Source organism: Scomber japonicus, chromosome 3 (assembly GCF_027409825.1).
Source record: "Scomber japonicus isolate fScoJap1 chromosome 3, fScoJap1.pri, whole genome shotgun sequence".
Taxonomy (NCBI): domain Eukaryota; kingdom Metazoa; phylum Chordata; class Actinopteri; order Scombriformes; family Scombridae; genus Scomber; species Scomber japonicus.
In genome coordinates, this window is record NC_070580.1 from 24,610,213 (window position 1) to 24,634,680 (window position 24,468).

General features: G+C 39.4%; 1 protein-coding gene across 1 annotated transcript; it reads right to left on the minus strand.

Moving 5' to 3' along the window:
• Nucleotides 1-3,363: 3,363 nt before the first annotated feature.
• On the minus strand, nucleotides 3,364-10,895 carry LOC128355918 (cytochrome c oxidase subunit NDUFA4). Its single transcript, XM_053316305.1, has 4 exons — nucleotides 10,841-10,895; nucleotides 7,304-7,389; nucleotides 4,434-4,497; nucleotides 3,364-3,420 (listed from the first exon to the last, which is right to left on the minus strand). Exons 1-4 carry the CDS (start codon nucleotides 10,880-10,882, stop codon nucleotides 3,364-3,366), a joined length of 249 nt encoding a protein of 82 aa, XP_053172280.1. The 5' UTR covers nucleotides 10,883-10,895.
• Nucleotides 10,896-24,468: the final 13,573 nt, after the last annotated feature.

The window sequence follows — 24,468 nt, forward strand, 5'->3', positions numbered from 1 at the left end:
GTCCTCTTCATCTGCAACTTCATATCTCAGCATGAGTGCATGTGTGACTTACTTGTCACAGCAGCACTGGATTCTTGAAGTGATGAGCTCAGTAAATAATGTTTTTTCCCTTGGAAATTAAAGCAAGATTTTGATTTTGTAGCGGATTCATGAGTTCATTAACACAGCCAGCCACAAATATTGGCTGCTCATGTGTATCCATAGCAATGTCACACTTATTAGTTGGGCAGCAGGGCAGTGTAGTGAGGAGGGAGATTCTCCTTAACTTAAAGGTACAGGAGAAAGTCTCGACTATCTGTTTTCAACTACTGGAACTTAAAAAACATGACCTGAGAATTTGTGTTACCTAATGCCTAATGCATTGTCATGAAGTGCACAATACTGACTTACAGTACATTTCAAAAGTTTTCGGATAGATCACTTGCATCTGTTGTTTCTCATTATTCTTTTAGATTCGTTTTGGTTTCCACCAACTCGTGAGGGAGCAAACTTGTGTCAGTCTGCTGTGTGGTGGTAGCCATGGAGCGTGCACTTGGTATATCAGAGCTTTATTTCTGAACACAACTATTTGCTGAAACTGGAAAAGAAACTTGTGAGAGCAGACTCAATGCAAAGAGCACAAAGTTGCCAGCAGTGAAAGCAAAAAATGAGCTCAAAGACACTAAATTGTGGGGCTGAGGAAGACTGCAAAATCGGGTAATGACCTTTTGAGATTTGTCACCCTTTCACATTATACCGAGTCATTTGTTCAGTTGCTAATATAAAGATATTGATTAGTGCAGCTTTAAATGTGTGATGTCAGAGGCATTGATCATGTTGATGAACCAACAGACTGCAACGCTCCTCAGCTTTAGGGATATTTATAGCGAGTGTCAGCTCATTGTTTAACTGTCTGACTTCAACTTTACTGTTGGGTTCATTGTCATTGCTTTCGTTTCTTTGTTTTTGACTGCAGCTGCTGAAGCACCACTTCAATGACTCTGCCGTGGAAGTCCTAAATTCTTAATTGTATCTTTAACAGCATGCAGCTTCATAGTTTAACATTCAGTTCAATTTATTTTGAGTTCATATGTACACCATACACCACTTATTACACTTATTACGTACACCACTTATTATTATGTCCGTACTTCCTTACCCCCCCCCCCCCCCCCCCAAAGGAGAGATGTTTTTAACGAGATCAAATGCACAAAATGACTGCAGTAAAAATAAAATGCTGTTATCACATCTGTTTTTTAAAAGGTTGTCAGTTTTTTTTTTTTCATTTTGTTCACATCTCCCAGTGTCAAATTGTTTTGTGTTTGTGATTCTGCAGCCTCCACTGCGTGATAGTAAACATTTAAAGGTGCATTTTATAAACTTCTTATTTATGTAAGAGTGATTTTTTATCACTCTTTATTTACACTTGTCGTTATTTTCCAGTATCATTAATCAGTCTGTGTTATTCTAAATTGTGAAGCAGTTTTGAAAAGTTTGTTTTAATATGGGTGCTATAAAATTAATCATTGATCATCCTTCTGATGTTTAATAATGTACGAGATATCACTGCGATGATGGTTTTACTTAATCTTCAAGTCGAGTTATTGTGCTGTTTTTAAATGTGCAGCCATGCATAATGGTCACACATAGCAGCTGTTCTTGTGCTGTCGCTGAAAATTGGTGAAATAAATTGCACTTCTTCTTTGATGTTCTTCTGTTCCCTAAATCTCACATCATTATTAGACATAATGACATGAGATGTAGGTAGCTGTGGGAGGAAGATACCAACACTTCACGTCTCCACAGTTTTAGCTGTCACTGTGGTTTTCTTCAGGGGGCTTATTTGCTTTACAGCCGGTGTTTTTCAGACACTTAAGCATTTTTTGACTGCTGGGTTTTCACTACATCGGAAGCTGACAGGGTATCCCAGAATGCATTTGCACCAACTGGTGATACAAAGTATTTGGTGACTCCTTGGATTCTTTGACCTGCAGTGATGGTTGGTTAGGTATAAGGAGTGACAGGAATATCGGGGCAGGTCACAGAATGTAATAAGTCACCAAATATGGTGTAAAACCTGCAGCGGTGGTGTCATAGTGGAGATTAAATTGGGTCAGGTTAAAAGTTGTTGTATTTTTGCTGTTAATATGTCACTTTATTACATTTAAAAAAAAAATGTAGGCAAGAAAGTAACAATTTAAATTCCCATATGTGGTAAGTTTATCTAAATAACACCTATTTTGAAATTTGTCTTGACATTTTCTCTACTGTGCTAGAATTGTCCCAGACACATATCATTGTGTCCTTAGTGCTTTTTTACTATCCCCTGGACAATCATACATCCTTAAGTTGGCATCCTTAAGTTACACAGCAGTCAGCTGTTTTCAGAGAATAAGCTCTAAAAACCCACTGTACACTACCAGCTCAGCACCAAATGGCAGACACAGTTGGTGACCAGCTGGTGGACATAGTGGAGCACTTAACATCTAGAGAACCAGATATTCTCCTCAGGAGTTAATACAGACCAAAAACAGAACTAAAAGACACCAAATATTGGCCCTATAGTCATTAGGAGTAAATGAATGATAATGTTGCTAATGTAGCATAACTGCTGGATGTCTAAATAAATAAGCAAAAAGTTCAGCATATGAACTTAAAAGGTGATGTTATGTCAGTGTTCACAACTTGTTTGCATTGCCGCTAAGTGGCCAACAAGCAGTTCAGGCAGGTTTAAATACAGACACTTTTGATCACGACCACTTTTAGAATTAGGCTGAATCCAAATAGCCGCCCTGTGGATGTGCAGACTGAGCCCCTCATGGATTTCAGTCACATGTGCCCGGATGTGTTAATTTTCCCTTTAGGCCTACATGAACTGCTAATTTAGCAGATTATAATAAACAAATTTGTGTTATTAAGCCTATAGGCCTGTGAATATTCTGTGTGTGCATTATCAAACCTCAATACAGCAAAACTGAAAAAGCTAATGTTTTTTTTTTAGATTAATCATAAAACATCATCACTTTCACATTGCTGTGGGTTATGGGCAAGTGCAGCGACAACCAGACATTTAGATTCAACGTTACTTTTCTGTATCAGATCACGACCTTTGACCTCCCAGTTGAAGGGCTCATTCAAAAGAACTAACATCAATGCATATAAATATTGTTTATTTGCAACAGACATTGTGTAAGATCACGCACTGAAGAAACAGCCTTTAGATTCTTGTGATCTTTAATAGATTTTTGTCCACAAGGTTACAGAGTTAAATGAGAGGAGCGTGAGGTGACGCTGAGGAAATATCCAGGAAGACGTTTCACAGCACTGAGGCAACAGCAGGAGGTCCTGCCAAAACTTGGTGCCCCTGGAGTTGCTGGAGGACCTTTAGAAGTCAGGGCCCTGTTTCTTCAGGTTCTTGTAGTCAGTTTCGACGGCCACTAACTGTGGAGGGCAGGAGGAATACATTTAAATCTGTTTTGCTTAAATTAAATTCATCAGTGCTGTCTTTAGGAGAACATGTCCAGGAAAAAAAAAGAAGTGAACAGTTTTTTTTGTTTCTCCTCATAGACCCAATATCAATGCACACTTATATGCACGTTTGCTCACACAAACATGTTTATTTAACATGATTCTTGGTTGCTCATTTTTTCAGTAGAATAGTGTTGCTGAGGCTTTTAGTTTGCATATGTCATAGATAATACATTGTGCAACTGCATGCATATGTTCAACATATATCACAGCTCCCCAACCATGAACAACACACATTTTTGCAGTAGCACAGATCATTTTCTATCCATGTATTTTTCCTGATTGGTCTGCCATTAAAACCCTCAGCTACCCACCTTTTCCCTCCTCTCTATCCCTCTTCCCCCTCCTCATTACGATCATTGTTTGGACTTCAGTGGAATTTCGATTTGAGACCTTTGCCTCGCTATCGAGAATTAAACATGCCATGTCCTGACCTTTTGTCTGCAGCGACTTTCATTCCACCGGCAAGCAACGCAGCCTTGAAACCCTCAGAAAAACCGTTCTGTTCTCTGAAAAACACATCATCCAGATCTCCTCTTGTGGGACCCATCAGTTGGTTGTTTTTCTGCTTTATTTTGGGTCAGCGTTGTTAATATTTTCATTAGTTTGTCTGGAGCTCTGGCCTTGTTCATGAGGTACAGCAAATTATTACTGACCACTAAAAGCTCCAGTTCCATTAATTTGTTTTTGAAATACATTTTGTTTGCCTTAGTTTGAACACATGTAAAAGAAAGCCAGGAAGCAGCCATGTTGAGCTGACATTATTTTGCCAGTTGGTCTAAATCTATTTTGTGGGGTTTTAAGACAAATTATAAATGTGAGATTGTCAGTGAATGAAAACCGAATGTCTGGATTATTTTCTTTGGCTGGTATAATTGGTATGATCAGGCAGGTAGTTGTGCAGTGTGCAACTGGGGAATAGTCACCTTGTACTGGTAGGTTGGGTCAAGCCTGTTCCAGGGTTCTGGGTTGTTGGTCTTGTCCCAGAAGCTGCAAATGTGCAAAGATTCAGAGTGTAGAGAATAAAGAAAGGAAGAAAGGGGGGGGGGCACAATATAAGAATGAAAGAGGCATGCATGAGAAGAACAACCTAAAGAGCAGATGCAAAGAAAATTAAATGGACCAAGATGTAGACACAGGAACAGAAGGACAAAGAAAAATATGAAGATGCTTGATGGAGATAGAGAGAAAGTTGGAGAAAGAGAGAGGTGATTATGAGATGAGGTGAACTTAGCCCAGTGACTTGGCAGTGTGCCTCTGTTCATTAACCAAAGTCTGGATTTCATAGTGCTCCACTGCAACTGTCCATCCCTCCTCCCCAAACCCCCATCCCTCCTTGGGCACGTTATGCCGCCAAAGCACAAACAAAGAGACAGAGAAACTGATTGCAGTGCGAGCATTACCACAAACACTGTCTGAGAGAGAGTCAGCCACTGACCGCAGCACTCATCACCAGCTGGTGATGAGGTCAGGCTTTATGGCTGACCCTCAGAACAAGTGTTGCTGTGTGGCCCAAAATAGGACACGAACAGTGCACATTTACTGTATGTGTGTGGTCACTGAGTTCAGCAGGGTTGTTCATTGTTTTTGTGCCAAATGAATTACAGCTTCAGAGATATGACAATTTATTACAGCTAGCTGATTTTGTTGTAAACTAAAACTCAAGACATGTAGATGTGCATGGGTTAGCTGTTTGGGTTGGTGTTCCATGATTTTGATCAAATCTAAATCCAGTGTCTAATAAATCACTTATATTGAAACATTTTTTTTTTTTATGTTTAGAAACAATTCAAACTATGTCGACATGAAAGGTGGAAAGAAATTTTGCAACCCTAATCTGACAAAAACAGTTGTAGCCTGTATTTTCAATTCCTCCAAAAGTATTGTCCCAATTCAGCACTTTTAAGATGATCAGATTTAAATATTAATACATTATTTGTAAAAGTTTAACTGGGAAATTCCAATTACTGAAATGTTTGACACAATTAGTTTGATACAATACTCTCTCATTTCTCTTTAACAACAAAATCACAATCTACTCACAAGTGTAACGTTTTCACTGAAGTTGAAATATGTTTACATCTATAACACTTGTGTAACAAACAATTTTTGGGTGAATACACATTAACTCGACAATAGCTATTTATTTTTTATTGGTTTGGCCTGTGAGCAAGTCACTTACAAAATTTACATTAATAATGCACAGTCAATATAATCTGCTGCTGGTGATGCTGCTTATTTCTTACAGCGAAACAAGATGAAAAAATGACGAGTCTGTTTACATAAATGTTTTGAACATTGGCAATAAGAAAGAGTAAGAAGAGATCAGTCCATACAGGAAATTATGATTTTTGAAATCACAGTAATTAACGCTGATCCAAGAAATCTCTTGCTTAATTACTGTAACATTTCCACGTGAATTGACCTAATCAACTGACTACTTACTGCATTACTGTACATTTAGTGTTATGGCCATGTGCATTCTGTAAATATTCAGGCTTGCATTCAGTTTAGAAGATGGACAGATCTCACCTGCCAACAAAAATGACTGACACAGACCTTGCAAAACAATTCCCAAATGTTCCCAAATGAGCTTGGCATTCAGTTAGAAGAATCCAAGTTGACACATTGCTCAGACAGCAAAGATGGACATTCTTTATTTTTATGTTAATGGATGTAATTTGTGGCATTATTGACTGATTTTTATTTGGTGTTAATGTTGAATAGTGAAACTGTATTTGATACAGGCTTATAAATGAAACTCATGTATGGTCAAGTTCAGAAGTTCAAATACATTAAAAAACAGCGCTGAAATATAATTGTTTATATAACTACAGTATGCTTTTTAGTATTTAAAAAAACATTATTTATCACTTTGCTTGCAGTTTTCCCCAATTCCCACAATAAAAGCACAAAATTGTATTGCAAATCTTTGTGAAAAGCAGCAAAATCAAGCATCTTTGGCCGCAATAATCACAAAAACAAAACAAACAACGATGAAATCCTGGAGGAATTGAAAGATGAAAAGATTGTATCAAGGCTGTGTTTTTCTGTCTCTGTATGTTATTGCCAACCTGGACACAGATTCACAATGGAGCCTGGTATTGCATCCCAACTGTGATGACAATTTGAAAAATGTCAAATTGTACTCACACTTGCAGAATCAGAGAAACTTTTATTGTCCATCCAAAGGTGACTGAAAGTTGTCTTTGACTTGGCTCACAGAGTACGCATAGAATGAAAACATAACACTTGCACATAGTGTTAAAGATTAATACATACCAGGGAGGGCCAAATTCTCAGAAGCCAACAATAGCAGAGGGGTAGTGTGTAGATTTGCTGCTAGGTAGTGTATGTTTACAGCTTAGACTAAAATTGGTAGAAGCTTCAACATTATGGAAGAAATTCAGGACAAAAATGTCGGAAACTCTGAAATGTTTCCAGAATCAGGAGAAGTAATGGGACAAGTGCATCACAAGGAGAGTACTTTGACAGGGATTAGAAAGGTATTACTGAAAGAATTATAATTTTGTTAATGATGTATAATTGAATAATTCCAGGAATTTCTTTTGATCCCTCCTCGTAAACACATAATTTGGCTGAAAGTGCATTTTGAAGTAATGATTTTTGGCTCCTATGTGAACCACAACAAGCATCATAAACATGTAAAACACAAATAGCCACACTTAAGTATCCAAGGTTTGGATTTACCTGACAATAATGGGAAAGCTGTAAAATCAGACAAGCTGGAAGATTAGTACAATGATTAAGAATGTAGACAAATGGACAGACTTACGTGACATGAGGCCCTTTTGCCAGACGGATCAGGTAGCAGGTGGCCCCTGTCATGCCCAAAGTCACAAAGAAAAATTGAGGGATTAACTGAGGAGAGAAAGAAAGCGTTAGTCCCAGAACGCAGAGGCATATAAAGGTAAACAAACATATTCTATCAAGTGGTTGGGTGTGATATGTACTGTGAGCACACACACACACACACACACACACACACACACACACACACACACACACACACACACACACACAGGTAGTTGTTATTCCTGTTTTTCCTCTCCTTGCCCTCCTCCATATGCATGAGGCCCAGGCCATGTGTGAGGCAGCTCACTGTCAGCCTGGGTTGAACGGGCAAGGACGCGATCGAAGAGAGCGGGAGCATCTCTGTGTGTGCCAGCCTCTCCTCCTCAACACTATACCTGTCAGACTGAGCGACAGCATCTCACACGCACGCACACACACACACACACACACACTGACAATGAGAGACATGTAAAAACCTGCATACACGCGTAATTTAGCTATGTCTGCCCACTCACACTGGAGTGTTTGCACACACAGATGCACATATTTGATGTTCTGAGCAGTGATGATGACAGGAATTAAAATAGAAAAGAACATTAAGGGGACAGGGGGATAATGTGATATGTCATCTTAAACACCCAAAGCTTAAGGGCGACAATCCTCTCATTTATCTACAGTATCTTCATCTATTCATCAACATACATAACATGTCTACTTTGTTATGTGATACAATACGTATGAGACGCAGAGAGAGAGACAGACACACCACTTACGAACAGCTGTTCTCAGCCCACTCAGGTCTAGTCAAGCTGTAGAGAGATGACAGTTTGATCAGGTCGAACTGACGGATATCTCTGCTCAGCTGTATCTAGACATCTGTCTTCTGCCTGATTGCATTGTCGCTTGCCTTCTTGTTGATTAGGAGACTGTCTGGTTATGAAATGATAATATTCACTACCATAATGCTGTGGTAGAGAACTAAAGAAAATATCTCTCCCTCAGCTACATACCCAAACTACTCAGCACACAATTGTTCAACAACTCAGAGTCATAGTTGCACAGTAGTGTCAGCATTGTAACAATATTTTAAATGTTGTCCTTAGGACTAAAACTAGTGATAAATGTCATTATTGTGAAGTATTATTAACATAATAATACTATATACTGCTAATAATAATAACTAATAATACTAACTATTATAATAATTATTATTAGTATGATCCAGATGCCCAGAAGTGTTTTGTTTTCTTCGAGGATGCTTTGAAAGCTGACCTGTGTGAACCTAGGGTAGACATACAGCATGCATTTCACATGAAAACAGCAGCATGAGCCAGACTCACAACCGTTATGATTTTAGTTCAGCAGTTTTTCACCAAATTAACTTTTGAGATCATTTCAGGTAAGAAAGTAATAATTTAGATTTTGAATATGTGATTGATTTGTAAAAAATAATGGCTTCTTGGAACCTTGCTTTGAGAACTTGTTTTGAGAGATATGAGGACTAGCTGTGCTTGCGGGTCAACTCAGCACGTTGTCAGCCAACCCCCGAGATGACCAGCAGGTCAACATTATTTGTCATCCTGTGGAGCAGTCATTTCAGCAGGCCTTTAGTTATTCATCAGTGGTAGTGGTGTCTCAATAGCATTTTAAACATTAGATATAATAACTTCTGTAAAATAAACTGAGGTTTTAACAACACAATCTAAGCTTTGTTGCTTTCAAATGAGCTTGCTTGAAGGTACATTTAGGGTTCACTTTTTTCATTAGGTAGTTAATAATGTACAATATTGCTGCTTCCTTTGGCTACAAATATGTTCAGATCATTCCACGCTTCAGTAACAAATGTATACAATATGTGAATTAAAACAAACAGGAGCAGTGTAGCGTATCATACTGAATGTTAGTTCGTTGTACATGTAGGTTTTATTGAGGATAACCAGAATATCTATTGACTCAACTCTGCGACCGCACAGTTGCTTCAATGCTACAGAAAATCTTTCAGATGAGATTATCTCATTGCTTTGTTGAAGTGTAATCAGCAGAGCCCACATGAGCTAGTACACTAGCAACACTGCTGTCCCAGTTTCAAGTTGAGTGTACTGCATGCTCCCATTGTCAGGAGTTTTGTACTCCTGAGTTCAACATGCCAAGTTAAATTTCCCAAGAATGTAAGTTTAAACTTGTAGTCTGTACTGAGAAAGGCCTTTTGTTCAACTAACAGTCCAAAACAAAAAAAGATATATTTACAGCAATAGAAAAAAAGAGCATCTAATACTTACATTTGAGAAGCTGGAACTAATGACTGGTGTTTTTTGCTTTTTAAAATTAACTGATGAGCTGAATTGTCAGCAATTAATGTCATCAACTTATCAGTTCTTCTCCAAGGATGTTCAAAGTTCATAGTGTGCACTAAATTTGTACTTGCATGCACACACAGACACAGACAAGTGCAGATGCTCAGCTTCGATTATTCAAGTAAACAGCCGTGCACACACAAACACACAGAAGCAGGTCAGCTTTGATCACACACTCACGAACACACACGCCAAGCAAACGATGACGATAGGCCTGTGTGTAGGGAGCTGTCCTCTCCCCAGTGCTGAATTCTTTATTTTGTGCCACACAAGTGAGTGTTTCACCTTTTACCATTCAGCCTGACCGATATAGGAAGTGTTTTATACTCGCTTGGGTTCGATACTGCTGCTGCCCTTATTACTTTTCTGGTGCACTGCCAAGCCAACCCCGTCAATCCACAAATTTGGGTCACCCTCCGCATAGCTCTCAGGCAACAGAAAAAAACAAGCACAGACAGCTTCTGTGTCTTTCATTCCTCATTTTATGGTGATACTTGCAAAGGAAATTATAGGAAAATAATATTCCAATGGTGCAAAATAATTATTTGCAGTCACAGTACTTATTTTAAACAACTGAGATGATTAGATAGAGTTGGTGTTTAATATTATTTAAATGTTAATACAGAAAAGGTTTTATAGTAACTCCTCGTCAAACATAAAATCACTTCATTAAAGGGTATTAAGGAGTTAGATGCAAGATGGGTCATTTTATAATATTTCTTGGTAACAACAGGACAGCAACACATGATTGCAGAATAATATTTTCCACTAACATTGCACAATTTGTCATTTTATTTCTACTATTATTTCTTCTTTGCTTTGTGCAGGCCCTTGTAGAATCATGTAATTCAATTCATGTCTACTATTGTATGTACTGCACATGTGAACCCTCTAGGCATATACTGTAGTGCATAAGTACAGTATATTTATCCTCATAGGCTGTGAAGTCTTCTTCATCATTCAGTGAATTCAGAGTTGATGATCTACAATTTAATAATCCAATACCAAACTTCCCAGAAAATGTATTCACAATCATGAACATTAACAAAAAACACATAAGGCCTTGTTTATGTCGCTATATGGCAATTAAAGCTTCATATTAAACATTAATTATTAAAAATAATCACAAATCCCAATAGTTACATGAATATAACTCAACCTACCCCAGGATGTTTCTTCGCATGTTGAAATATGGTCCTAATCATCTTTACTGATCTTTCAAAGGACGCTAATACATCCACCAAACAAAATGGGATTTAAAAACAGAAAGGAAAGCTAAATTTTGATGAACATGTCCATTTGAATAGCTCAGATTTATAGGAAGAGTTGTTTGTATGCCGAAGTACAATATGTTGGCCAGCACAGTGAAACCTGTTGTCCACCCCCCTCCTACCCACTGTCTGTCCCTCTCCCTCCCTCCCATTGGACGATTGAGAGGGTCAGGAGAGAGGGAGAGAGACTGTCCTAATCCAGATAATCACATCTGTTGACGACACTGTACATTTCCACTGAGGTTCACTGAGTACTCAGTGTCCTAAAGTGTGTTATACAACAACAAAACTACTAGATTTTTACTGACATAACCGATACAAAAGACACTTTTCCAAACAATTTCTTCTGATGGTGAATCATTGTGCAGCAGTAGTGCAGCCTGCTCTGTAATAACTTCATGTGCATACTACCACAGTGCAGCCATTGTGTTGGACTGCTTCATGCAATATTGGTATTTATCTAGAGGGTAGCTCCCAGTCTGAGAAGTGAAGCCAATGTGGAAGTGCCTTAAACCAGCATTCTCTCTAATGGCTAGCTGGGGGTGACTCCCACTGGTTGCAGAAAGAAGTCTGATTGTATGGAAATCTAAAATGACCCTACTTCTCACTTGATTTATCACTTCAGTAAACAGTTTCCTGAGTTTATGGTCTCGGTAATTAGTTTTAAGTCTTCTTCAATGCAGCATTATGTTCTTATTATTTGTGTAAATCGTGGTCCCATTTAGAGTCAAATAGACAATAAGGCGTGGTATAATTAGGGTGTGGTGACCTTGTGATTGACATGTCACTGCCAAGGCGACAGCACTAATTATGCAACATAACCAAGGGTTAACCCAAGATTCACATTGTAAAGGCGTAGCTGCTGCTATTTCACACTGTGTCTTTCGGTTAATTGTAACGCTTTAGTCATCTTAAAAAAATGTTGTTTGGTGTAGTAAAAGACGCTTGAAGGACATGGCAGTTCAGTTTTTCTGGTAAGGACATTTTGTTTTAATGGCTTTAAGCCTGTTTTTTTTTCATTAGTATTTAGTGTTTCAATTAGCATTCACATTCATATAAATGCACTGTACTAACTATTGCTAAGCAAACCAGTAGCAAGTGCTGGGGTCAGCTCTACCCTCTCATCCAATTATGGTCACTTCTGGCTCCAAAAATTGATAACGTGAAATCCAAGATGGCGACAGTCATCTTGCAAAACTCAAGGCTTCAAAACAGCAGTCCACACACCAAATGGTGATATCACAGTGACTATATTTGTAATTTCTTTTCTTTCATTTTATTACACTCTATGGCATTTATAAAAGAATAAGGCACTGTTTTCATGGATTATCATTACTTTAAAACTTGAAAAGCGTCCTTCAGTGGTCATTAAGCAGTGATGCTTTTGCAGAGCATATTCTTCTGTGTAAAGATGTGATGAATGAAGTAATAGCAGTATCCCTACATGTGCCTCAGGTCAAGACCTTATCAGGCATGATAATGACGATTGATTAGTCAATGATGCAGCGCCTGCACACCTTTCAGGTTGCTTAACAGCTCTTTGTGACCTAATGTAATTAACACCAAAATGCTATGCTAGGAAAAATGTACAGGTCATTACTATTCCTTACTTAAGATACCTGTTGTATTCTCTCCATTTATCATGCTTAAGTGGATGAGTGAGGTCAGGAGTGAGGTCAAGTGATTGTATTTTTAAACCGCAACTTGAGAGGAATAAGGACATTTTGCTGATAAGGTGATTGAAGAAGCAGGAAAATAAAACATTTCCCCTTGAGTTTAGTCTTTTAAACAATATTACTGTCCAAATACTAAACACATTGGGCCACACCAAGAGCCAGTCATACAAACAGATGTGGCACATACTGCTCAATGATTTAAGAGTACAAACAAAATGTTCGAGTGGTCGAGACATTTACAGTTCTCTATGCAGTGTAAAATTCCTTTTTTTTACTCTTGAGTATCATGCTTGAATGAAATTTGCACACAAACAGAGCAGAACAGCTAGCCTTACATGTCAATTTTCGGGCAATGACTCTGTCAATGACAATCTCACAAACGTGCACCTACTCATGAACAGGTGGCATTCATCAGGTTGAAACAAATGATTCACAAGTTTTTGTAGTTAGAAGAGTTTGGAGAATCTGACTTTGAATACTTGTAGGAGCAAACCACACTTACAATAGTAAGAGAGGTTAGGGATGAGTTTAAAAAAATGTTAATTGATAAGACTAAGCATTATCTGCAACAGCCTGTGAGATGAATATTTATCTTAGAGTACAAAGTAGATAATAAATCCTTCATCCATGTGTTGAGGTACTGTTGCATGTGCATGCATTTCCCCAGTCTTAATTTCTGGTTATTGTATTAGTTGTCCATTATTCAGGAGTGATTCATGCTATGGTGCTTTCGTCCTGCAGTCACCATAAGTTGTTTTACCTGACGCTTGTCAGTGGAAAGAATGCTATTTCTGTATACCACATGACAAAGGTAATGGGTGCAATTTTTCACCCAGCAAGGATAGAGAGATTGATGAACGCTGATGGGGAAGGAAAGGTGTTCAACAAAAGAGGATGAGGGGGGGGGGGGGGGGTTGAGATGCATTAAGACAAAAGAGGAGAGAGAAAAAGTCAATATGCGCTCCCCCTTCCTCATCAGTCTTCTCCATTGTTCTACCTAACAGATTGCCAGCCGAGTGTTTAAAAGAAGAAGCAGAGTGCTATGTCCAAATCTGTTGGATATTGCACATAAGAGGAAGATTTGCTTTAATAAGATTTTCTCTGTAAGAATGGATATAGTAAATAATAAATAATTCTCATAGGAGCAAGACAAATGGTTGGAGGGATCAAATTACCATCTGGACAGAGGGAAGGTCTGGACAGTGAGAAGCTACATGGACGATGTCACCAGTCTCCTCCAAACAGCAGCATGTACATCCAGATTGGATGGATGAGCTGATGTCGTGGGCAAGAATGGAGATCAAGCCCTCCAAATCACATAGCTTGTCTCTCAGAAAAGGAGTCAGAAGCGACAGCACCACCTTTGTCGCAGGGGGAGAGAAAATCCCACTCCTGTCCGAACAAACCATTAAAAGCCTGGGGAGGCAGTATACTGCAGATCTCTCTGACAAGCAGATGGGGAGAACCGTAATGAAACAGCTCTCCGAAGGCCTGGCAAGGATTGACCAAAGCCAACTCCCTGGGAAGTACAAAGTCTGGTGCTACCAGTTCACGTTCTACAGAAGAGTGATGTGGCCACTGAAAATGAGCGAGATCCCCTCATCCACCACAAGTAAGATGCATGGAAAAGCCAACTCATTTATCCAAAAGTGGCTGGGGCTGCCACGGTGCCTCTCGGAAACGGGCCTCTTTGGGTAGAACACCCTGCAGCTGCCACTGCAATCGATCAGTTAGGGCTACATGCAAGAGAAGACCAGGCTGGTTCTCGAACTAAGAGAGTCCACTGACCAGTCAGGAAGGAACGCAAATGCCAAGGTTCCTACTGGCCGGAAGTGGAATGCCCAAACGGAGGTAGACCGAGCGGTCGGTAGGCTGCAACACCAAGAGATTGTCGGTAGAGTCCAAACAGGAAGAGCAGGGCTAGGATGGGGAGAAGCACCATGGTTTTGGTCCAAGGCCAACCGTAAAGAGAGGAAGGAGATGGTGGTGGCAGAGGTGACAAGGATGGAGGAAGAGCGCTATAAGATCAAGGCTGTGTCACAGGGCTGACAAGGAAGCTGGGCAACCTGGGAAGGAGTTGCTAACCGAAACATCAGTTGGTCAGACCTGTGGAAGATCCCACAAACAAGGCTCAACTTCCTCATATACTCAACCTACGACACGCTTTCCTGTCCTCGGAACCTTCACTAGTGGTTTGGGAGTGAGGAATCGTGCTCAATCTTGCAATGTTCCCAATGCAAGCCTCCAGCACATCCTCAAACTGTAAGACTGCACTCTCCCAGGGGCGCTACAGATGGTGCCATGACCAGGTGTTGAGAAAGCTAGCAGAGGTGCTGGAGGGGGCGTCGACAGGGCAGCAAAGGAGCACCACCAGTAGAGGACCACATCAACTTTGTCACAGAAGGCGGGGGGAAAAAGAAACACCAGGCCAAGAGAAACACCAAGGCCCTTATCCTCCGGCCAGGAGTGGAGCATGAGGTTCGACCTTGACAGGCCGTTTGGCTTCCCTGTCGAGATTACAGTCACATCTCTCCATCCTGACATAGTTGTGTGGTCCACCAAGGCAAGATCTGTGCTCCTCATTGAACTCACAGTACCAATGGAAGATGGCATTGAAGCCACCTTCGAGCGAAAGAAGTCCAATTACTCGGAGCTGGCTGCTGAGTGCAGAGAGGCAGGCTGGAAGACTACCATCTACCCAGTAGAGGATGGATGCCGAGGCTTTGTGGGGCTGTCAACCACACGCCTCTTGAGGGAAGTAGGAGTGACCGGAGAAAAGCTGAAGAAGGCAACAAAAGAGCTATCAGAGGAAGCAGAGAAAGGCATTTTTTGGCTCTGGTTGAGGAGGAAGGACAAGTGCTGGGGAAAGAACACCTAACCCAAAGAACAGCCGCAGGGGGTGACAGGGAGACGTCCCTGTCACTGCTCCGCCCCCAGGAGACGTTCCAGGATTAAAGGAGCGAAACGTTGGTGAATGGTAGTTCCTGGCTGATGACCCTGCAGCTGACCCATGGGCACTGGAGGAATTGCGACAGGCAGCAATGCCCAACAGGTCAACTCCATCTACCTGTACATTTATTGTAGGATGGGCCTGTAGACAGACATACACACACAAAATCAATCCCTTGTTCACTCATTCATAACGCCTCATAGTAGACACTCAATTACCCCACTGAGCTGCAAATTGAGATTTTGGGCACATAGGAATCGTCATCATTTTGCGCATCACTGTGGGATGTAGAGTCACACATTTTTGTCATCTAAAAATAGAAAATTCCTTGTATTTGCATACTGCATCTACACCAACATGTCACATTGTATCTAAGTTTATTGCATAGTTAAAGCATAAACAATTAATATTTCTATTATCTATATATTTGCCTTATTTTATAATACTGTTTTTCTTTTTTCTTTTGTGATTTCCCTTTTTTATTGAATCTCCCAATCACTGCTTTATAGTTGGATGATTTTTTTTCCCAAGCTTATCAATATTTTGATGGATGGATCCAATGACCGCATCTTCCAGCTCATTGTTTTTGGTTTTCCAGCCTGCAACAATACTGTTTTGTTTCACTCTCACTGGTCTCATATGTAATTTTTGGGTAAAATATGCAGCTGTGTTCAGTGAAAAAAGCTCTAAAAGCTCAGACAGACAGAATTGATAACTAGCTGATGAACTATGTGGAACATTTAGCAGCTTGAGAGCATTTTCATGCCTATAGTTAGTTTGCTTTGGTCTTAATCACTGTATGAGTTGCTATGTTGTAGCATTTTCCCTTTGGTAGGTTGGTTTCATGCAGCAAAAGTTCAAGCCATGTGGGAGCTGTCACTTTGTTCATTGATCAGAAATCTTGTAGGGTTGGCGGGGGAGAGAGAACAGTTTGTTGTTCTTCCAGGATAGCTACCCAAAATGGATCATCGGCAGAACTGACATTTCTTCATAATAATTTGGGCCATATACCAGGTCAAGATATGCCAACACATTTGAGTCCATGTCAAGGCGTAATGTCTAGATTGCAGTGTGTTGGGTTTCCCATTAATGTATCTAACTGTGGTGGGCTGAGTAGGCAAACAAAATCTTCACCTGTTTCCCACTGTCAGAGGACATTTTTTACGTAGCTGAGGTTACCAGCAAACATGTACACCTTCTAACAACTCATTAACACATGCTAACTCATTTAGCAAATATTTAACATAATTCAGTATTAATTGTAGTTCTGTATGCTGACTTAATGTGATGTTTCCCAGATAATGCTGGTCTGTCTTAATAACGCAGTTTACACATTTTTTATAACTGCTGTTTAATTAAATTAGAGTTCCACTAAGTGAAACATGACACTAATTTAGGAAAGAGCTCAGTAATATATAAAAAGTCTGTTTTGTCAGGTGTTACACATTATTAGTGCCAATAATGATGTACTGCCATTATTAATTGTTCAGCTACCTTGGTTATCTTTTGCATTTAATATATTCGTGTGTTTTGCTGTGCTTATATAAAATTATTGTTTTATGGTGTAAGTTTAGGGTCTGTTTAAATTTAGGCATAAAAACCACTTGGTCTTGCCATGGTCACAGTGACATTCTGTGGGAAACACTTTATGTGAAGTGCTTTAGTCAGCTTAAGATGAGCAGGGAGTAAATATTAACCACATACACATAATGCACAGGGCAGCTGCCCATGGGAGCTGGTTTAATCCAAAAAATGTACAATGCGTCCTGCAGTTGGGTTGGATAGGTTGGAAACGAACCGTACCAGAGTTAATTTGTAACCAGACTGCATCACTTCTTTAACAAAGTCTGGGTCAGGTTGTCTTGGTCCACACTTGAGTGTGATTACCGTGCCCAAGCACGTTTACCCCTAAAGTCCGGATTATTTGGCTAGTGTGAGTGCAAGTGTACTGTGCTTGAGTACTGTACACTTCCCTGGCACGGTACGCTTGGAAGAGATGTGCTTGAGCACGGTACACACTGCGCACTAGGATTAATATTTTTCCCCAAAATAAGACTTTTTAAATCCCGGGAAAAGAAGCCAATTTTCCAGGGAATCCCGGGAAATCAACGATTTTTAAAAGGCAACATTAGCTGAGCCCTGGTCATTTCAAGCAACACTAAATGCAATGAGGAGACATTATGCATATGGGTTCCCAATCTGACCATTTTTTGTGTATTATTTTATCATTATTAAGGCAAAAGAACTTCGACATTATAATGAATAGGCTAGGCTATAGACTTAATATTAGTTTGCATCCAGCGTGCTGCATGGACTTCATTACATCTGCTGCATGGCTGCTACCACAATTATGAAATGGTAAGTTTATTGTCTGTGACTGTGATCCTCATAAAAGTAATATTTTACAAATCTGCATTATATAAACTAACGAAATTTGTTAAAGTAAGTCATTTGGCGACTTCTAAGTTATTAAACTAAGTCTTACTTTTACTGGCACAAAGAGTTGAATCAGTACGTCTGCTTTTACGAGAGTCTTTTTTACACAAGTATCTGTAGTACTGCATACTACACAGGCATGACTCAGAAGAACAAGCTTGCACTTTTTAATCATAGTGCGTTGTGTTAATTGATCAGCTGTGTTGTGTTTTACCGGCGCACAGCACAAAACACACACCTGTGCATGTTTTATGAGAGTAAACTGTCTATGTGTTCTTGCGCAGCGTATGCGTCGGAGGCAACCATGCTTGAGTACACTTGGGTTTGAGGTAATGTGAGTGCAGGCCAGCAGGGGACAGGGGAGGGGGACATTCGTGCTTCAGCACGGTATGGAACAACTGGCCCTAGTGTGAGTGCGCCCTTAGGGGCTGTTATTTTCGTAGGATTTTGTGCAGACTAAAACAGAAGAGAAGCAGAGTGAATAGTGGCCTTATATCCAACAGGTGGTTGGAAATATGACTCAGACTGTAAATAAATGCTAATGTTGCTCAGTGTCTGCTGGATGTGCTAACAAATTCTCCAACCTTCAAGTTGTCAATATGTCAATATTGTGTTCACAACTTGTTTCCACTGCCTCCAAGTGGCCAAACTCTGTTATTGCTGGTTTAAAGATTTTCTCTTTTCTCTCCTTCTGACTGTGTCTTGCTCTCACCTTCACAGACATTCACATACTTGCACACAATTACACACTTTTGGATAAACACACACCTCACTATAGTGAGGTCAAGCAACCTGATGTATCTCAGATACCCACCACATAACCCACTCAGAATTATACATTTTCAAGAAGCTTTTCTTTCATCCCATAGAGAGTGGTGAGTAGTTGTGTGTCCCTTCAGTGACACAAATCTGACACATCCAGGGAATGTGTGAGCCTTATCCAAACTCTGTCTGCCTCCTTGTACAAATGAGCGGTGACCTCAACATGTGATCCCACCAGGATAGCTTCCTAATAACAGTTGGCTAGGTTACTGATTTCTCTCTCTGTATTTGAGGCTTATGATCGTACAGAGATTGACTGTGACAGTATTGACTTTGAATTTTGACCTCCCATTTCCACCTCAGTTATTGAACAAAGGACCAGGGTTGCCACTATTAAATTGTAGGCCGCACAGCACATAAAAATATTTCTATCAGCAATGAAGTCCTTCATGAATGCACTTCTTTTTTTTCCTGCGGTATTTGGAACCAGTTTCTCATGAGAGATTGCTGCTTGTTCTGATTTCGTCTATGCTCCTCTTGCTGGTTTGAAGTGGGTGAGTTGGAAAATGTCATGCATACCAATCCGAATTTTGCAATCTTTGGTAAATTTAGATTAATACAAAGACTGGAAAAAAGAGGGAAACTGCTAGCCTGTCCAAAGGTAACAATCTGCATTTTCTTTGTCTCAAAGCTCATATTTAAAACTCATTTGTGTCTGGCAACTAAATAAAGGTAACCAGTAAGGCTTAATACATTTTTTTTTACCTGCACCAGCCCCATGGAAAGTGTGTACATTTTCCCAATTTTCTGTGTATTTGGTGTCACCTTCCTGCAAAGATGCCACAGGAGATATTTCTTCACTTTTCCTCTCACTGCAGGAACACAATCTGTCTGGAGAAATATACTCTAAGGTGTTTTTTATTTCACTTATAGTATCAGGTACTGCACTTGCGAAAGCTGCAATTAATTTCAGTATTAACTAACAAAGTCAGCCTCCCTGGTGTTACACAGATTGGAGAAATATATGTAAAACTGTGTGTGTATGTGTAATAGGTTTTTATGAAGGTTTACAGTGTATAATCTTGAACATATTTCCCAAATTCAAAACTTGTTCTTTGGAATAAACATTGTTGTATCAGACTTTTCATGTTTTATTCAAGTTTAGTATGAAGTCAATAACCTTGCACCGAGCATGATAGCTACATACCCATTTTTACATCTCTGTGAATAGGTGACTGTTCTGAATACAGAATATACGTGTGGCAATATACATGTATAGGAGAGAGCTATGGATATGTACAACACCTTATGGGAGCTTGTTTGAATTACTGTATGGAACGACAACATGAAAAATAACACACAGGAAGCATTTCAGAATCCCTCAGAGGGTTAACCCTAGAAACAAAGTCTGCAGGATTTATAGGAACAACGCAGAGCTGTGTGGTTTCATCAACAGCATCAGCAGTTACAGCAGTGAGTGTAGAGGGCCAATGTGAGCATGAAGATCTTTTTTTAAGTAGACCAACAGATCAGAATAGTGAGATTTGATGGTCTTAGGAGTGACATAATGTCCAGCCAGAGCTAGTTCACTATAATGTGAGCCTTACTGGTACATAAGCACAGTACATAAGCTTATTGCAGATAGTTGCAGTAGGGAAGTGCCAAATATAAAATTATCTTTTGATGATTCATCAAAAAGTCTTTAAAAGGTCCTCCTTTTTATAATCACCTTAAAATGTGATTTGTCTTAACAGAGAACATCATATGGACTACAAGAAACAGAGAATAAATAATATTAGTAGAACAGCATGAATGTTGCCTCTTTAACCACACAGAGAGATTAAATTCTTCTTTTTATAAGAGTTTTGACCAAGAATTCTAAAGCAGAAGATGAGGAGAGCGGTACGACATCTGTGGGGAATTATCCATCTGTGTGTGATCTCATTTCAATTCCTTACAGTCAGTGCACATGTAAGAAAGTCATAGTTAGACTGTGGCCATCGTTATTTACGATTTCTATGAGCAGAAGGTGGAGGACAGAGTTGTTCTTAAAGCAGAAGGCATTTCATCTAATAGCCATGTGTGAATCTAAGCATACAAAACAACACAATCTGTTTCCAAGTTTTTCAAGAGGCATGAAAAATAGCAGCCAACACCACTGACAAATGGTTTCTATACACAGTAGCACGGCGAACACGTGTGTGTGTGTGTGTGTGTGTGTGTGTGTGTATATACGTATATGTGTATACGTGTGTGTGTGTGTGTGTGTGTGTGTATGTGTATATATGTGTGTGTATATATATATAGATACATACACACACACACACACACACACACACACACACACACACACACACACACACACACACACACACACACATTGTACATCTAAACAGGAACATCCACAGAAATTACAGGAATCTGTGTTATCATTGTCTGGCAGGGCGCTTGTTTTTTATTATTAAGTGGCACAGTAGCACATTTCAAACACTCCACTATAATCAGCAGCTCCCCTCCATCCTCACCACTGAGGTTTGGATGATGGTCACGACTTTGTGTGCCCAAACCCAGTCCCACGAGTTCTGCAATTGCTTTGATGCATTTTTCAAAAGGGCTGTGACATGAATGCCAAACACACATAGCTTCCAATTCCTCCAGACAGCACACAATATCCTCACCATTCCTCCTTTGTCACATTTTCTTTCCCGTACTGGAATTTTTGTAAGAATAATATAAGTTATGTAGAGACCCCTATACTGTACTTCCACCCTGCCAGCTGACAGGATTGTGGCAGTGCTGAAGTTCTGTTTTTGGTACACTTTGTAATAAAACTGTATTTCCCACTACTCCTCATTCTCTACAGTGTTTTGTAGGTTAGACCTGATTTTTCTGTAGGTGTAGGTTTATGTTTATCCAGACCTAGATAGAAATATAACTGGAATACTTAAATATCGTCTCATCACTGTAATATCAAATTGTGTGTGTTTCCTTTATGAGCTACTTTTGAGTTACTTTTCAATTCATGGCCCAATCACTGTATGGATTTGTTTAAAGCTGCACCAATCAATATTTTATGGACAACAATGGATCAAATGACTGTTTTTAATGTGAAAGGTACTGCGTGTAGTCACAAACTTACTCTTAATCGTTAATAAACCTGCTGTATATTAGCTGCAACAGACTGTCCTCATTCCAGAAACGCTGTCTGTATCGATGATGATGATGATGATGATGATGATGATTTATGTTTATGTATAGCACTTACCAAAATCAGCAATTACATGGTGCTTTACAAGGACAGAATAAAATACCTGGTTTGCAAATTTATATACATACCACATGATGGTTCAAGTCACACACACTGCGGCACAGACACAATGTCACAGCCACACACACAAAACTAAATGATATAAACTGTACCAGGACTCACCATCGAATGGTAACACCAAAGCAAATCTGCTGCAATTGTTAACTTGTTTAGACATTAATTTATCCATTTAATTTACTAGCAACATACCAATACCATCATCATGACCACCAATACACAGGACTAGGATGGAGGCCTGAACGCGGTCTACATGCAGACCACCCTGGGTCTGCTCAAGATGAGACAGATAGTGAATCGGTCCAACCCAAAATAGTCTGTAACAGAGTTTTCACATTGGCGCACATACGGTTTCATGTTTTATTTCTAATAAACTGAGGTTTGGTTCTATTGTTTATACTGCTGATTAACCTCTTTTTCATTATATGACACACTGACATGAATCCTGGTGGTTGTTTCAATCTGTGGGGGGAAATATATAAAATAGTGAATTTTATTGAATACAACTGATAGATATTGTTCATCTAGATATGATGACCAAATAAGTAAAGCAGAGTGGGGGGGGGAAAGTACACCCGTTGAGAGCTACAAATCATTATTAAAATTAGATGAGAGGTGATATTTTGATTTCACTAAAAAAAGAAAATATTTAGGAAATTACAAAAATATTATAGGTGTGAAATTAGTTGGGGAAAGTACTTTCTGGTACCCACCAGGGTTTATCTGCACCACTGATATTTATTTTATTATATTTTATCAGACTTTTTACTTTTGAGTTGAGCTCAAAAAACTTGAAATTTCATCATGTAATAAGAAATCCAAATACTGTGGTAATGTTTTATTTGAACAATGTTTTATTATGAACATTCGATTGAATTTTCCACTAAAGAAAAGTTACAAAAATGTTTGTACGCTGTCAATTATAGTTCTTGGAATGAAGTGAAATTGGAATTGGCATCTCTATTAAAAAGAGTACTGTGCTTACATTCAGAAGAGAAACAAGACTCCAAAGTGTTCTGTCCCTGCAAGACGTGTAAATAAGAATTTGCTTGCTAACATGTTTGCCACAACAGCTTCCTAAGGTGCTTGTCACAAGTGGTAAAAACCCTCTCCTTATGAAAATGTAATAAAACATGTTATACAGTGAAGAAAAGTGAATTCACACTTGTTAAGAGAAGTGCTTTACACCTTTTTTTTTTTTGTTTTACAGGTGCTGCGTTTGTTTGCAAATTCAGCACAGTCTGTATTTAACACCTGCTTTAGGTGTATTAAGGCAATGCAAAAACATGTGAAAAGTGATGGAGGTGGAGAACAGAAGAAACTAAATTAACTTTCTCCTTACCTTGCATAATAATTTGAAAACCTTTTCTTATAGTAATATTGGGTTCCAACAAATACTGCAGGTTCTCTATTTTGTGTGATTTCAGACACTGCAAATACCCCCCCACCACCCACCCCTCATCCATACACAAGTTCAGCATGAGGCACTAAAATTGTCTGGTTTTATCAGTGGGGAAACTCGGTACAAGCAGTATGGATTGACTCGAGTGTCATAAATTCTGCCAAATAGCCTAATATCATAATATTAGAAGCAACGTCATATCTGAATGTGAGAGGAATAATAGCTTTTCCTCCTTCTGTCTGCGGGTCTTGATGAAAACCTCATTTTATTGCCATGATCGTAATGGAATTATCTCCAGGTGTGATGAGGGCATTTAATGAAATCATTACAAAGGATTACTTGCTCTTTTTTCATGGGCTTATTAAAAGGGCTTTTGTGATAGGAGAGGCTGTGTTTTGTTTTGTTTTTTTGTCGCCCCCCCCCCCCCCCACCACTCTGAGTGATTGCATGTTTGTCAGTCTGGCAGTCGCACCATTTGTGGATGGCTTAAAAGCCTGCAGGGAGCCACAAGATCTGATTGGGAATCTTGGGGAAAAGAAGAGGAGGAAGGGGGGGGGGGGGGGAACGTAAAAAAAAAAAAAGCATTGGCTGCTGCAGTGTTGTATTGATGTGTTTGAACATTCTCATTTTCATGCCCTCAAAGCACACATAAAAATGGTTTTTCAATAAACGCTATGCTTTGATGCATAGTTTATCTGTTCAGGCTATAATAATGGAGTTTCTCTTTCTCTCACCCCCTCTGTCTCTCCATTTGTGTGCATCCTTTTCTTTTTCCCCTTCTCCTCCCTTTCACTTCCTCTTCCTCTGTCCCCCCTTTTCCTTTTTTTTTTTTTTACCCCGTGTTGTATCCGACTACCTCCTCTAGCTCACCCACCTTTACTAACTATCATGTGACTTCACCTCTCTTAAGTATTGAACTGTATTTAACCTACCTCTGTAAATCTTATTTCTACATTGCCAGAGGGGAGA